The following is a 17862-nucleotide window of genomic DNA, read 5'->3' on the forward strand; positions in this document are numbered from 1 at the left end:
AATAACATCTGTACACAATTTCCTTCCTCTCGATATACACCTCTGCCCCTTATTATGACTGATGTGTAACGGAAAGTTTCCAAAATTGTGATATTTCCACATGGAAAGATATTAATATATATTTATAAATTTCCATTTCGATAAAAGTTTCCCTTGCTGCTTGTGAAATTTTCAACTTTACCAACTTCGGATATTTTTCGCAATTTTCACATCTGTAGAAATTATAGATAAATTTAGAGTTAGACCAAGATAAGTGCAATGATTTTGATAGCATACGCAGTGCAAGTGTTATTTCGTCATAAATTTCATAGAAGTTTGACTACTACTACTATTATTCATTATTGCCGAACATACATGACATGAGCGACAATTCGGTCGAATCATACATGATGGTCATAATTTGTTCCACACTCAACGCCACCCGGTATATCGCCTAAGACCGTTGAGGTCACGTACCCACTGAATTCAAAGCAAGTTTGTATATTAAAATAAAAACCAGAGATGATTAATGCGTTTTATTTACTATACACTCTCTACAAACACATGTTCGTTATTAGGATAAAATAAACCAATTCCAAAATAGCTAGCTGGCGATGGCGTTGTGTGTCGCGCCCGCGCCGTGCACGGCGGCGGCGTGCAGACGCGCGGCGCTCGGCGACGACAGCCAGCGCCGGCACACCGCGCAGCGCGAGTACTGCTTCTGGCCCAGATGTACCTACACCAAAATATTTTATTAGCATTTCGGACTGACACACTTCGCAATTGTATGGTTTCCCAGTATTACATATTTCGCAATTGTAAGGTTTTCCAGCTGTTTCGCAGTTGTATGATTACCAGCCTTACACATTTGCAATTGTATGGTTTCCCACACGCTCAAAGACCGATGCGGAATATGTATCGCCGGTTACTGTACTCATAGAATGCAATAAACTACTGTTTATGAATTGGACTTACAGTTTTCTTATGGCGAGCTAGGTTGTTAGCGTTGAGGAACGCGCGCGGGCACCGCGAGCAGCGGTACGGGCGCTCCCCCGTGTGCGTGCGGATATGTGCCTACACACACATGCATGATTACTTCAGTTTACATCATAGACTTAAAACGTAGACTCATGCCGTCCAATGTGCATTTCATACTCCCCATTTTCCTCTCTGGATTATGGAATATATTTTTATACAATTATGTATATTAATAGCTATACCCGTTCGTTTCACTGTTTTAGTTTTTTTTTTATTAATTATTATAAAAGTTAGAAGCGCTAAACGAATTTCGTAAAAAAAAAATTATGCTCCTATCTGAAAAATATTTTCTATATTGTTAATATCTAGAGAGGAAAACGCGGGGGCTACATTTGTATGGAAAGGTGATCTCGACCGGTTGTCCAATGTCGTCTTAAGAAAATATCGTAGGACGGTTTGGACGCACCTGTAGCGAGTGGTTGAGAGCGAAGCTTTTCGGGCATCGCGTACAGGCGAATGGTTTCTCGCCCGTGTGTGAGCGCTGGTGATACGATAGGGCGGCTGCGGACTGAATACAGAAAATTATATAATCCATGTAATTGACTCAATTTCATAGTGTTACTCGATGCTATGGTTACGATTATTTACACAGGGGAAAAGCAATTATTCTAGTTTACAGTACATATGGTGCTCCTTACCACACTAGAGCGGTAATTAGCACTTTACGTGCCTATGTCGAAAATGTAAAAGGCCATATGTACTGTAAAACGTTGTATAATACAGGTGCGAATAGGTAAATTACAACTCGTGTCGATTTAAAACACTCCCTTTGGTCGGTCCCTTCCTACTTGTATCGAAAATTCAAAATGTATAAGTTTTATTGCAATAGTTTTATTGGTATAAAATAAAAAAAACTGTTTTGTATGTTACGGTAGTTACATTAAGTCGGTAGCACTATGTTACGCAACCCTTCCAAACATTGAACTGATAGGCACAAAAACACCTAGGGAGAATTTTCTGTGTATAAAAACCTCCCTGTCAAGAAGAATAAACAACAATTTTCTAGCAACCCTACGCTTCTGAAAGGTCAGCTCCACATTCAGAATAATAGTACCTTACTTACAGAGTCCGTGAAACAAGGGGTTGCCGGCCGAACGTAGTGAGGCCGCATAGTTATTAGGCCGGCAACCCCTTCTCACGCCGAGGTATGTATAGTGCTTTTCTCAAACATGCAATGAAACAATAATACAAGTATGACGATGATGGTAATTGTTTCATGTCCTAATAAGTTACTCAGTGCGTGGGATATTAGAGGGGAAATTATTTTTGCCCTACGACGCACGGTTTAAGAGATACAGCCCTATATATTTTTTTCTTTTTTGTTTCTTTTTAAATATTAGGGGTTCCTTAAAAGGGAACGAAAATATGATTATTTTTGCGCTACGACGCATGGTTTAGGAGATACAACCATATATAGTAGATTGTTAACCAAGGGATGAAAGGCACTCATTTCTGCCGAGGTGTCTTGGCGCTCGAACGCAGTGAGAGCGCCAATAGTCCGAGGCAGAAATGATGCCTTTCACCCGAGTTAAACACTCTACTTTTCATTTCGAATACGAGGAAAGTAAAATGCATGTGTTTTTTCAAAAACATGACGAATAATACATTTTTATAGTATTTATTGAGGGAACTTTCAATTAAAAATTCAGGCAAAAGTATCGTTATTTATGGAATGGAGAGTCAAGTATCACAATGGAAATTGTATAACAAATCCATTTAAACTCAAATTTCAATTGCTTATCGTAAAAAAATTAAAAATATCGTACTTCGAACGTAAAATGCTCTAGTGCAGACACGTATCATTTTCTGCGCACCTTTTAGAACAACAATGACCCTCTTTCAGAGCATGAGAAATGAAAAAGATTTATTTTTTCAGTTCAGCTCAATTCCTCTACAGATCACTCGAGTTGCTCCGCCCGAAACGTGATACTTTGAAGCCTGTCATAACGCACGTAATGATGACATTTCATTGCATGTTTGAGGAAATGTTATAATATAAGGTTAAAGACTTACGTGGTATTTCTTCCCGCAAAGCTCGCACATGGCGGGTTTTTTGACGGCCGGCCGGCGGGGGCGGGGGTGCCGCGGCGCGGCGCGGGGCGTGGACGCGCCGAGGTGCGCGCGCAGGTAATGCGTCTCACGAGAGTGTGAGGATGTGAACCAGGCGGGACACTGCGCGAATAAAATTATAGGTCAATAATTACTATAGTATTTATTTTATGTTGTAGTAGAAACAATTGCTTTATAAGTCAGAAACGCGCATGTGACACCCTTCATTCCGCCCCATTCCTGACAAATGGCTTATATTCCTGACATGTCAGGAAAATTCCTGACGTCTGGATACCCTAGGGTCTACGTAAGGTTTGTGTGTGTTGTCGTCCTATGGTACCCCATTGGCCATTAGTACCTTTGGCCTTGAGACGTCGCCATCCGCTCCTGTCCTGCGCCTCGCGCTCCGCGTCCCTCCAACACAGTCCTGCTGCCCGCAGCTCAGATCCCGTGCGGCTTCCACTTGTAAGCGATCCTGGCCGTGTTGTCCTCTGGTCTTCGGAGGGTGTGCCCTATCCACTTCCACTTCCGTTGTGCGATTTATTGTTTGACCGGGACTTGGTGGCTTCGATTCCAAAGATCCTTGTTGCTGATAGTGTTCGGCCAGAATATGCGCAGAATGGATCTTAGGCATTTGTTGACAAACACGTAAGGTAAGGTTCGTAAGGTTTACTCTTACCATATGGCAAGGCGCGGGGGCGTTTGCGTGCAGTTTACGATGATGCAACAACGCCTTCTCCGACTCGAAACTGTCGCCGCACGAAGCACAAAAACTATAACAAAATAATACTTTTTCTACTACTACTTTCTTATTTGTCGATTAAATGACTGCCAGTGAGATCGAAATCAACTTAATAAGAAGCGCGGGGCCCCGGCGCAGTGTTATAAGGATCCTATAGTATGAATTTTCTCAAATGATTTTTAGGTCTCAGACCTAATCTGTTAAACAAAAGCCTTTTCATCACACTCGCTTAGTAAATATGGAATTGCACGCAGGCTTAGCAGGAACTATAGAAAAAGCGTTTTCCCTAGGGAGTTATGAAATTTTTAGTATTATAATTAACAGTTTTTTGTCTTTATACTTCATTTTTCTACTCGTCGAGTATAATCTGTGTATTACAACTTAACATGCAACACTACAACCTTACTCTTTTCAACGTTGGATAGTCCATGGCACTTCCGACTCAAGCATAAGAATTTTATCGATACGGTTTAGTCAATTATAAAAATTTTGAAAATAGAACTTCATACATTTCGATAAAATGTTTCTTGTTTAAGGAGACTCGATTCAATGCAAATTATCGCATCTGCTTTGTAATTGGTTGGCCAACAAAAACATTTTATTTTATGTTGTAGTAGAAATAATTGCTTCATAAGTCAGAAACGCGCATGTGACACCCTTCACATAGCAACATCCATACCCTACGAAAACCGCTTAGCGTTGCTTGTTAGTCTCCATAGGCTACGGTGGCCAAAATCGAGAAAAAAACTGTCTTAAAACTGAATTTAGCAAGGAGCAGGTACCAGGGCCTCATGAGTTACGAGGAGGTGTCGTTGACCAACCCGCCGGGGGCGCCGGGCCCGGCGGCCAGGGCGCGAGGTATCGCGGCCTGCGGCAGCTCGCGTATCTTAGCTGTATACTTTTGGTTTGTTTACTTATATGATTCTACTAGTTAAAAGTATTATTTTTGTCTCGTAGAAAAAGTATTGTATACAATAGTAATATAATCAAGCTTTTCAATCTCGTACCTTAACTTAAGCAACTCAGCAAGCTTCGTTGCTTAAACAAGGTACTCGACTGAAAAGCTGTCTATTATATCACGATTGTATAAATAGTAGATTGTGTCACAAGGGAGCAAAATGACATATTTACGGCGAGGGCGTACAATTGAATCCTAAACGAAGCGAAGGATTCTATAATAGAATCCTGAGCGTAGCGAGGGATTCTAACATAGAATCCTGAGCGTAGTGAGGGATTCAAGTGTTAACGCCCAAGGTGAAAATAATTTTGCTACCATGTGACACATACTGCTTTTCACATCACCTATGAGGAAATTACATACATATATTAGGTTTCAAAACATTATTATTTTAAGCAAATATCGATACGGACAAAGTGCCAAAAATATGTATACACGACCTTAGTATAGGTAGGTACCTTCTGGCACTTTGTCCGTATCGATATTTTCAGACGTGACTGTACTGACAAATTAAAAGTACTTACAGCTCATAATTATGTACCTAATATCTTTTCAAAGACAGCAGCAAATACCAAAAATGATACAATGAAAATCAAGTGCATTATTTTTGTAGATTTTTCTGGTAACAAATTAGCTCTTAAGTACCCTTTTGAACCAAATCTTCGGAAGAACACTATGAAGACTAATATCACTTATATTTATTATTATAAAGTTATTGATTTAAACTAAGTATTTACAAATTTATACACAATACAGAACCGCATAATTATGCTTTGTGAAATATTTGTACAAAACTTTTTAAATATAAACTTTTTAAATTGCATAGACAAGTATGGTTGCGTTTAAGGAGACCTAAAATGTCAAAATAAAAATTAAATTATTAAACTAATGTTTTTTACGTTTCTTTGTAAATATTACGCTAATTAATTAATTTACTTAATTTAAATATGCTATTAATTAATTTAAAATACGCTAATTACATTTATTGTTTACAATTACAACAAAATATTATTTGTTAGAAAATTGTATGCACGTAATCGATTTTAAAGAAATTGTAATCGATTATATGCATACTAATTTCATATGTCTTTGTGTCAATATTTCATACTGGCAACAAAATGTCCTTGAACAGAAAAGTGCCACTTTGATCCCTCCTAGCAGGGAAGAAAAGTTCCCTTTTCGAATAGGTGATGTGAAAATACTATTTTGTATCGCAAGTGTGATGAAAAACATTGTGTGTAACTCGGGGCGTAATAATATTGCAAACTCGAGTGTATAAATCGCTCCGGCAAGCCGTCGCGATTTAACTATACTCTCGTTTGCAATATTTAACTTACGCCCCAAGTTGCACAATGTACTATTGTTTCTATTATGGAGAGGCGCCTTAGTCGCGTGCCGAGCGCGCGTCAAAGCAACCATGTCGTTAAAAGCACCTATCGTGATAGTATTAAGGTTCAAATTTATGTAACAGCTCATTCTAAGATAACTAGTTTGGGTAATGAAGGACGATCGGTTGCCTGTGTGGCCTCAGAATGAGCTGCTACATAAAATTGAACCATATAAACAGGACGGTAAAATTTCTTTTTAACGAGTTTGTTCCCATTCAGTCAGTAGCGGTAGCATTGGTAACCGCTGAACAAAAGAAACAAAGGCTTTAGTTTAACAGATTAGGGTGTGAGGCGTAAAAATCATTTGAGAAAATTCATACTGTAACAGCAGTGTTCTTAGGAATATTCATACAATATTATGCAACTATTTTTTTTATTCTGACTTCTAGGCAAAGATCTACGAACCAATATTTACTTGGATTTTATTTCAATTTTTTTGTGTTTGCCGCTGTCGTAGAACATAATTGCAAACAGAGGCAGGAAAATGATTGGACACTTAATACGACAAGACTACTTCTTTAAAACTATCCTGGAGGGGCGGATGGGAAGCAAGCGGGATAGAGGAGAACCCAGACGCAGCTTTTTAGATCAAGTGAAAGAAAAAGTAGGGGTCGTGTCGTATCAAAAAGTCAAAGAGCTGGCGCGGGATAGGGAAAACTGGAAGATACTCCACCGACAAGAGAATAACTCTTAAGTTAATGATGAAGACTTACCGTTGATCGGAACGACAACTGGTCCCTGACGCCTCCTTGTGTCTAAGATAGGCATCTGAATTCTGGAACTGCATGCGGCAGGTGAAGCAATACAACTCCACAGAGTCCTCGATATTTGCCACCTAGAACAAATACTAGTGACATGTAAAAATAAATATTTTTTTCACATCACCAATTCGAAAAAGGGTTTTTTCTTCCCTGCTAGGAGGGATCAAAATGGCAATTTTCTTCCCTGCTAGGAGGGATCAAAGTAACACTTTTCTGTCCTAGGACACTATTATTAATTTTTTTTCACATTATTTTTTTTAGCTTATGTAATAGTTTTAAACATTATAATTACCTCATAGGTGACGTGAAAAGCAATATGTGTCACATGGTAGCAAAATTATTTCCATCTTGGGCGTAACACAGTTGAATCCTCGCTACTCTCGGGATTCTATTATAGAATCAATTAGGATTCAACTGTACGCCCTCGCCGTAAATATGCCATTTTGCTCCCTTGTGACACAATCTACTATTTTCTATAAATTGTATATACAGATGTCAATCACAATGAAAAAATCAACGATGATCAACTCTGGTCAACGTGGGACTCGAACCCCGAATGAATGAAAAAAACCGGCCAAGTGCGAGTCGGACTCGCGCACGAAGGGTTCAATCAATCAATCAAATCAATCAAATTTTTTAATCGTAAAACTATGGGTGATATTAAATGAAAATTTTGAAAACCTTTCCCATATAGTTAATTTTATTTTTGCGGTGCGCTTTTTTGTGCTTTTCAGTCACGAGCGCTTTTAGTGGACTGTATTTGACTGATTCTGCGGATGTAAAATAGTACCATTACGAAAAAAACAGCAAAAAAATCACGTTTGTTGTATGGGAGCCCCATTTAAATATTTATATTATTCTGTTTTTAGTATTTGTTGTTATAGCGGCAACAGAAATATATCATCTGTAAAAATTTCAATCTATAGGTAGCTATCACGGTTCATGACATACAGCTTGGTGACAGACAGACAGACGGACAGCAGAGTCTTAGTAATAGGGTCCCGTTTTTACCCTTCGGGTACGGAACCCTAATAATGAATATGCTAGTGATTCTGAGTTGAAAGAACCCAAACACCAGGATATGTGAGAATCAGGTTTTCAATATAAAAAAAAAAATATTTTTTTTAGAAAACGATCGAATAGATACTTCTGAATGCAGTTGACTCACCGTGGGGTGCCTGCGGCGCATGTGCTGGCGGAGCCCCAGGGCTCCCACGAAAGGATCCCCGCACTGCGAGCACCACACGCACGCGGCCGGGTGCCGCAGACGTATGTGTGACAGGTGGGTTGAAGCCTTGCTGCGATAGAGAAAAAAAAAACATGCTTTCCATTTTGTATCGTTATGTATTATTACAGTACATTTGGTGCTCCATTATGATACCCTGTACTACAATAAGCACATTACGTAACTACGTCGAAAATTTAAAGGGCCGGCCTTAAGTACTGTAAAACGTTGTATGATACACGTGTGAATAGGTAATTTGCAATTCGTGTCGATTTGCCAACACGACCGAAGGGAGTGTTTTAAAATATGCGAAATTCGCAATTGTACTCGTATCGTAAATAACTATTAAGAGTCAGCAGCTACACTAAAATTCATATTCTTCCTAGCGTTTGTACCGGCATAGAGTAACTTATACTAGAGCGGTACTGTCATAGTAAATTTTGTAACCCCAGTAAATTCACTGCCATCTGTCGACACACTTTAAAACTTAAAATGAAGATTTATAAAAATACGATAAAATGTATTTAAATATAGATAAATGTTTTTTTTTATTTGCATTAATTATTTTTATGATTTTCACCCATGTTCTTTCACTGATATGCGTTAATATTGTTAAATAACAAACGAAACCGTCAACGCCATCTATACGACAGTAAGCCAAAACTAGTAGCGCCCTCTGAACGAGAATCAAATTTTCTTGATTTTCTAGGCACGTTTTTTCCTTAGACTGTATCCATCTATTACGATCGGATCGGATCGGATTTTTCCTATGAAAAAAGCTTACTCTAAGCATGGCAATTGCAATGGCAAAGTGTGGCAATGTCATCATTAATGTCAAATGTTCGCACTTAAACTATCGTGAGCCATATTTCAAAATATTTATCAGTACGGTTTTTACTCACTATTATTTTTAGTCGCTTTTGGCGACATGTGCACATGTGTGTGGCTAGTGCACGACGAACAACCGCCGCGGACACTCGTGCCTGAGGATGGATTCCCAAAGAATCCGAAACATGTCGCCAAAAGCGACTAAAAATAATAGTGAGTAAAAACCGTACTGATAAATATTAATGTCAAATGTCTATTAAAATATCACATGTAATGAAGTGCAGTCTACATTTTTGTAAGTAACTCACCCAAATTGTTCGCCGCAGTATCGGCATGGGAATGTCTTGCCAGCGTGCCAGTGAAAATGCGCCTCCGCCCGCTCCCTGCCGCAAACATACTTTTTAGGGTTCCGTACCCAAAGGGTAAAAACGGGACCCTATTACTAAGACTCCGCTGTCTGTCACCAGGCTGTATGAACCGTGATATCTAGACAGTTGAAATTTTCACAGATGATGTATTCCTGTTGCCGCTATAACAACAAATACTAAAAACAGAATAATATAATTACGTCTAACAACTTTACGCCGAAATACTAATAGGTTACTGTGCTGTATTTAAAATAAATTATTTCACACCATGCATGAAATAAAGTACCAGATAGTTATAAGAAAAACATAGATAGCAGTAATTTTTAAACAACATTTCTATTTAATCAATCGGATTGAAGTATAAAAAGTAGGTGAGTTGACCGTCACGTCATTGTGTAATGTTTCATATGTTTCATATAAATTCCGTATCATCTGGGAGACCAAGCTTTGCTCGGAAAACATATAAAAATTAATTTTTAACAAGCAGAAACGTCTGCGATCGATGCTATTAAGCTTAGAATAAATTTAAAAGTGGAAAAATTACTGCCTTGGGTGAGACTTGAACTCACGGCCTCTGGATCCAGAGGCCGTGAGTTCAAGTCTCACCGAAGGCAGTAATTTTTCCACTTTTAAATTTATTCTAAACGTATAAAAACTCAAAAATGCGCGTTTTCCCAGAGATAAGATCTAGCTAGATCGATTTTTCGCCCCCGAAAACCCCCCATATAGCAAATTTCATCGAAATAGTCAGAGCCGTTTCCGAGAACCCCGAAATATACATACATACATACATATATACAAGAATTGCTCGTTTAAAAGTATAAGATTAGCAAATCGTTTTGACAGTTCTAAAAAAGAAACTTATTTGACTAGGAGAATACCCTATTACATATTTTTATATTAAAGAAAAAAATAAAAATTTGACCGCTTCGGGAAAACTTGAACCTGCGACGTTTTGGAACTGAGCTACCGAAGCTGCTCACCAGAAGCGTGCGAAACTTTCCTTTTCTTCCCCTAATACTAAAACTCCGCTGTCTGTCCGTCTGTCACCAGGCTGTATCTCATGATAGCTAGACAGTTGAAATTTTTACAGATGATGTATTTCTGTTGCCGCTATAACAACAAATACTAAAAAGTACGGAACCCTCGGTGCGCGAGTCCGACTCGCACTTGGCCGGTTTTTGTTTACACGTCTTAGGGAGGCGCATAATGAGCTCTACAGTAAGAATGAACTTTCCATTTTGCCTTTAATATAAATAAAAATTGTTCTTAAGCCCTTGATCCGAGTCCGACTGATACTCGCAACATATTTATTAAAAACATGTAATAGTTATTTGTGCAACAAGAGAGGAAAGTTGGTTTTTCTTGCGAGTGTTTATTTTGAGTCCCGAGAAAGCGAAAGATTCTATATAATTGAATCACGAGCGAAGCGAGTGATTCTAAGGTAGAATCTTGAGCGTAGCGAGGGACTCAAAAACACGAGATGTAAAATAACTTTGCTCTCGTGTTGCACACATAATTTTTCACCTCAGTAGTACACCACACAGAATAAACAGAAAAAAAAAGTATTATAATATGTACGATACGATAAGATACGATACGATACGAGACCGGACCGGACCGTACCGTATCGTACCATACCATAAAAAAAAATGTAATAAAAGTATGAAGTACATGGCCTTCACTAAATTAAAAAGCTACATTGTTTCACTCCCTGGAGTGAGGAAAGTCGCACTTTCCTCACTCCAGGGAGTGACGAAAGTAGGCTTGTTCGAGCTGCTGAGGTGAAAAAGTAACTAACTAACCATACTGGTAGAGTTTTGAATGATTCACGGTTAGTTTCACGAGACCGACTACTCTGGAAGACTAGGTCGACTAGAGTGGAATATCAGGAGCTCGAAAACAATACAAAAGGTAATCACGGTCCATATCCCGGTCAATATTAGTCTAGTGTCATACTGTAGAGCAAAGATGATCGGTTTTTTTATCATCTGTCATCATGCCTGTCACGTTCTAACAAGTATGTAAGTGCGAAAGTGACGCATGACATGACAAGTGATAAAAATGCGACCATGATACCGCCCCGCCGCTGTTAGAGGTTGACCTCTATATTACTGGCTATTTGGTATAATGTATAATTATCAATGAAATATATAAAGTAAGGTAGCGAAACCCATACGTTCCTATGAATTAAAAGAATATGTTCTTCTCTTCTCTCGTGTCGAGGTTCCCCTAAACAGTGGATGCCCAGAAAGCAGCGGTGCTGACAGCCCGGACCGTGGCGTCTCTCAGGTCGGATTCAGAGCAGGAGTGCGGGCACGCGGGGCAGTCCAGCAGGTGCACCATAGTTTGCGGTGCTGTGTCGCAACCACATTGGGTAGAGTGGCCACGAAGCAGTCCCCATTCAGCCATGCTCTGCTTACAACGGCCAACCTGAGACCTGAGCCTGTTCATCGCCTTCCAGATGGGCCATGGTTCTTTGTGGCCGGGTGGTAAAGAATATGTTCACAACGTAGGAAACTATAAAGTTGCGATATGTGTCATATGTGTAAAATAGACAAAGGCACGGATCTCATCTGGCGGTCTAGCATAAGTTGCGTTCTCGCGCGCGACTCCATACATTTAGCGCGACTTCAAGTATGGACTCGCGCGCGAGAACGCAACTTATGCTAGACCGCTCGTCATGACCTCTCAACGTGTGCAACAGTTTGAAGCGGCGCGTGTCAGCGTGATGGACCAATGAGGCCCCAAAATGTAGAAATTACATCCACAAAGATGGGAAACCATACAACTGCGAAACATGTAAACACATAAGCATCCTTACCGGGATCTAGCCACCAACTCGCAGCGCGTGCAGAAGTTTGAAGCGATGCGTGTCAGCGTGTTGGACCAATGAGGCCCCAAAATGTAGTAATTACATCCACAAAGATGGGAAACCATACAACTGCGAAACATGTAAACACATAAGCATCCTTACCGGGATCTAGCAACCACCTCGCAGCGCGTGCAGCAGTACTTGAAGCGGTGCGTATCGGCGTGGCGACGTCGACGGGCCTCGGACTTGTGCCTCGAGTGGCAGATGTCACACGAGAATGGACCGTAACTCTATGAAAAGAAAAACGAACATATGAAACCTTTATTGCACAATACAAGTTTTTTGTTGCGAACGCAACTTTTTATTTATATAAAATATTCCTTGCAGTAGCTAAACGCGGCCGTCGGGCTCGGTTAGTATGCGGAGGCTTTTTTAAAGCACCAATAGGAGCGCTTCACATCATTTGTATCGCGGCCAATTAGAGGCACCTAAATTTAAACCACCTTTTTACTGTTCAATTTCGCTAAATCACTTTCTCATCAGTTTCCATACCAAAACCACCACTTCTACACCTTTTAACCGTTTTGGGCAACTGTACCTCTGTAACCAGTACCTATTGAAGATTATATAAAGATAAAGATAAAAGATATTTATTCGTGACGATCACAACACAAGTACGAACATATCAGTGTACTTCAAACCGAAGTATTTTTATTTGAGTCGTCGAAACCTGCACAATGCGGCTACAATTTTCAATTCCATTTTCATTCCTTTAGAAGCTGAATAAATAAAAAACTTTCAAAATGGAATTCTACAAAGTCTTGAACATGATTTTACAATATGTATTTCGAGGGTCTACAGTATGGTTCTTCAAAAAGTGAAAGGTTTTTAAAGGGTCGGCAACGCGTATATAACACCTTCGGTGGAATTAGTAATTTGGATAGCTTTTTTTATCCAATCTGTTTTTTATTGATTCCCTATACAAAACTTTCTTTTTTGAAAGAAAACTATATAGCCTATATAAAAAATAATCGCAATCATTCAATTTCAGTATATGCTTATATCTATTATCAGGCATTGTATCTCAAATATCTTACTTCCGCCCCGCTTTTCACCCTTTTAAGGTATGATTTCCGGGATAAAAACTATCCTATGTCCTTTCTTGGGACTCAAAACATCTCTATACCAAATTTTAACTGGGGTCCCTTTGTTTGACATAATTATTGAAAGTCATAATGTAATGATTGTCATATTATCATTAGTCATAATTCTGAAACCGTTAACTTTTAAGGATTTTCCTCAGGTTATCCTACAGATAGGTTAGGTTAGGTTTGTTTTATGGCAATCCTGAAAGTTACGCGTTTCTGAGAAAAACCAAATTATGACTAACGAAAATGTGGATAAACAATACATTATGACTTAAAACGATATGGGAAACAATAGAGACCCATTTTAACTGTATCAGTTTAACGGTTTAAGCGTGAAGAGGTAACAGACAGACACACTTTCGCATTTATAATATGAGTATGGATAATAGTAGGGAATGGAATACTTACAGGTTCATGCACTTTTAAATGGTTCTCGTACGTCGTCATACTCTTGAACCCTTTCGCACAATTAACACATTTGTATGGCGCGCTTACATACAGTACTCCTTCTCTCTTCTTCTGAATTTCTTCCAACTGCTCTTCTTTGCTTAGCTCGAAGATTCTAAAGTTAAAATCAGATCCAAATTTTATAAATTCTTTAGACAATTCTGTTTTAATGTTGTCATCGATGGGTAGTTCTGGTTTGGTTATTATTGGTTCTGAAGTAGACTTTTTTTCGTTTGACGTTGATTCATCTTCAATTTTAAATGTTTTATCATCTTTATTATTAGATGCTTTTGAAATATCTTTGCCATTGTTTAGATTAGCTCCTTTATTAATTAGTTTAAGTTTCAAAAGATTTTTAACGGGTTTGATGGTTTTCTTATTCTTAGTTTTTTCTCGTTCTTTGAAGATAACTATTTCGTCTTTCTTAGTCATATTAGGTATTATCTCTCTAAGTAAAGAATCTTCATCAGTTTTTTTAGAAATGACATGTTTTTTCATAAATTCAGAATCACCAGTTTCAAGTAGAAATTTCTCATCAAAATAGTCATGGTCTAGGATAAAATTGTTGAAAGTGTCAACTAGATTTGAATCATTATCATTTAAATCATTAGCATTCATTGAAATATCATTAAATGTTAAATCTGATGGTAGATCATTAATATTTGCCTTAAGAACTTCTTCCGCATCACGAAACGTGCTACTAGTGTCTTCATTTTTGACAGCAATAAGATTATTTACTTTATCATTTGACTTTTTAATACAAACTTTATCTTTCCCTTTAAAAGCTTTGCTGATAATATCTCCAATATCATTATTTATATTTTTACTGCTGATGTCATTTAAATCATTATTGATTTTTCCTCTGAATAATTCTTCGACATTAAAGGTTTTAGCTCTGTCTATAAAAGGGCTTCCATCATTTATGTCCAACTCATCATCACTTAAATCTAGATCTACGGCATCATTCAACGTTTTAGTTATTTCTTCGAAATCGTCTAGAACATCTGTAAGTCCGTCTGTGTCATCTTTATCAATAGTTTTGCCTTGATCTTGGCGGGTACATTTCTTTATGTCGCTATCATCTTCATATACCATATGGATGATTTTTGAGTCTGTTTCGATTGTTAAATTAAGAAGGAGCTTTTTTGATGCTCTATCCACGTTGCGAATTATATTCGTAGTGAGCTGAAAATGTAGGCATACATATATTAAATCTAGCTAGCTAGTTTATTGTGTCCCTATAAAAGTCAGTGACGTATAAAAGTCAGTGGTGGGGGGCGGTGGAGGTCGCACTATATTTCAAATTTTCGGAACTATTTTTTCCAAAACTATCCACTGAATAAAAAAAATAGACGTCAAAAATTTGTCACATGTTGATTCTATAATTGTATTTTTTTTTAATACCCAGTTAAAGTATTTTTTTGTAAGTAAATGACAAAACTGTAAGGGTTCCTTTTTTAGGGTTCCATAGCCAAAAGGTAAAAACGGACGGACTATTACTAAGACTCCGCTGTCCGTCTGTCTGTCTGTCACCAGGCTGTATCGCATGAACCGTGATAGCTAGACAGTTGAAATTTTCACTTGGCCGGTTTTTTTAGGGTTCCGTAACCAAAAGGTAAAAACGGAACCCAATTACTAAGACTCCACTGTCCATCTGTCTGTCTGACACCAGGCTATGAACTGATGATGTATTTCTGCTGTTGCCGCTATAACAACAAATACTAAAAAGTACGGAGCCCTCGGTGGGCGAGTAAGACTCGCACTTGTCCGGTATTTTCCATTTTGGCTAAGGGACTCAAAAAAGGACTTACCGCACAGTGCTGTAGTATATCCCCCATGAGGCGGTGCGTGGTGCCGCAGCGCTGCTTAAAAGACCTATATTTGTTCAGTAACGTTCCGCAGCAGCCGCACACGTGCTGCGGCAGCCTGTCTGTTCGTCACACCTGCAATATGGGTTATATGAAAATAAATTATAAATTGAAACAGATCAAAAATAAGCGAACAAGACCTCTAGTGCCCCGGGCTGGAAGCATTCGCGGCAGATGCCTAGCCCACTCGGCACAGGACGCTGCGCTGGCAGTGGGGGGACACTCCTCCTTTCGGGCATTCTCGGCTCCGTTCGGCTCAGAATTGCTCCGAGCAATTATTAGGGTTGACACAACTTGACGTCCCTTTGCGTGCACAATGACTTGAATTTTGACAACCCTAAATGCACTTAAAAAGACAATAAAGTACTCTATTCAGGACTTCAAAAACTCAAGGTTTTTTAAGCGCAGAGTTCCGTAAAAAAGAGTAGAGTTCTCTAAACTTAACTCAAAAGACTCAAGTTCCAACATTAGGAGGAACAGAATGCAAAGAAGAAATATTATAGAATACTCACCGGCATACCCGTCAGATATTCATATGTTTCCTTCAGAACACCAGCAAGATTGTACAGTTTGGTGTCGGTGGCGAGGCAAGCCCGGCACGCAAGCAGATTAGGCTCCAAGCCTGCTTCAAACATTGTAAACATTATTGTTACTTTATTATCCATACTATAATATTATAAATGTGAAAGTCTGTCGGTCTGTCTGTCTGTGTGTTACCTCTTCACGCTTAAACCGCTGAACCTATTTAGTTGAACTTTGGCATCGAGATAGTTTGAGTCCCGGGGAAGGACATAGGATAGTTTTTAATCCCAAGAATAAAGGGTGAAAAGCGGGGTGGAATCATGGTGGAATTGAGATAATAAATGAGTTGCCTAATATTTGTGTGCATATTACGCTCAAATTGAATGATTGCTATAAGACTTTCTCCAGGCGCTATTCTTACTCTAGCTGGGGTTACTAAGTCCACGCAAACGAAGTCGCGGGCAAAAGCTAGTAACATATAAAAACGTTTTAATAACAAAACTTCCGTGAGACACAGACATATTAAATATATTAATAACGGGTCACTCACGTGTTTTAAGTCGAAAACGCTCGACATGTTTCACTCCGTACCGAGGAGCATCATCAGGAGCTTGCGTCGAGCGTTTTCGACTTAAAACACGTGAGTGACCCGTTATTAATATATTTAATATAAAAACGTTTATTGTTACTAAATAATATACAATTAAGAAACGAATAGTTACCGGGTGGCATCTGTGAAAGGCTTGCATTGTAGTTATCGCTAAACATCTTGATTTTCTTCATTCTGTTTGAAATATATTGATTTTTATAACCAATAAACGTAGTAACTCACTATTAAGTTATCAGTATATCTGTAAGTCTAATCTTTAATATTACACACTATTTAGTGAGTGACAACACGCGATAATTTTGACTCACTCTTAATTTCTTTTTTGAATGAAACTTTTGAGTAAAAGAAAAATTCTAGTCTTTCATTTTATATCGACCAATATTGACAATGTCGGACATTGACCCAATTTTCATTTCTGTCAATGTGACGTTCAAAGGGCTACCAGTAAAAAAAACTGGTATGTTGATGTTGTTAAGGGTCCCTTACACTGACGTACACATTGATTTATGCTCAATGACTCCGCTGTCAAAAAGTACCAAAAGTGTCCTAAGGAAAAGCCTGCAGATATGTCTCCGTGTCTAACGTATAGCTGCGTCCCGACGACAGTGACTAAATTAAGTATAGCGTGTGAAGTGCTTTATAAATATTAGAGGATTCAACGATTCAACAACAACTTTTTACCGTTTGACCAACACGACCAAGAAACCTTTTTTCTACTATTTCTCTTAAGTACACTCATCATCATCATCATCATCATACTACACTACGCTCATGAATCTAGTATAACTGGATCGGTCATGAGGGGTGGGGGAAAATGACCGAACGGGATAGTCTTATGTATCTTTCAGTAGGAGTAGCAGAGAAAGCGCTGTTATTGTTTGTCCTTGTCATAGTTTCACTTTTTCACCGCTGCCACAACCGAGGTTGTGGCAAACAAATAAGTACGTGACATGTCATGTTTGTTCGTTGCTTCTTTGATTATCGTTGTTTTGTATGAAATTGTTCTTTCTCTTATGAAATATAGTGATGGTTAGCGTTTTGAATGCTTGAACTTAGATAAAATACTGGTGAATTGTTCTGTAATCGGCTGTAATAGCCGCTCTGAGCAAAAATATG

General features: G+C 38.6%; 1 protein-coding gene and 1 long non-coding RNA gene across 2 annotated transcripts; both read right to left on the reverse strand.

The window, feature by feature from the left end:
- Positions 1–583: 583 nt before the first annotated feature.
- LOC134753009 (zinc finger protein 420-like) lies at positions 584–14945 on the reverse strand. The gene is made up of 10 exons (XM_063688770.1): positions 13708–14945; positions 12314–12441; positions 9277–9351; positions 8084–8213; positions 6868–6989; positions 3746–3839; positions 3031–3189; positions 1424–1525; positions 955–1053; positions 584–715 (listed from the first exon to the last, which is right to left on the reverse strand). The coding sequence occupies exons 1-10, from the start codon at positions 14839–14841 to the stop codon at positions 584–586; spliced, it is 2175 nt and encodes a 724-aa protein (XP_063544840.1). The 5' UTR covers positions 14842–14945.
- A 612-nt stretch (positions 14946–15557) lies between these two features.
- Positions 15558–16955, reverse strand: LOC134753209 (uncharacterized). Its single transcript, XR_010128798.1, has 3 exons — positions 16859–16955; positions 16127–16236; positions 15558–15689 (listed from the first exon to the last, which is right to left on the reverse strand). It is a non-coding gene; the product is annotated as an uncharacterized LOC134753209 (long non-coding RNA).
- Between the last annotated feature and the right edge of the window lie 907 nt (positions 16956–17862).

The sequence above is a fragment of the Cydia strobilella genome, chromosome 26 (genome assembly GCF_947568885.1).
Source record: "Cydia strobilella chromosome 26, ilCydStro3.1, whole genome shotgun sequence".
Taxonomy (NCBI): domain Eukaryota; kingdom Metazoa; phylum Arthropoda; class Insecta; order Lepidoptera; family Tortricidae; genus Cydia; species Cydia strobilella.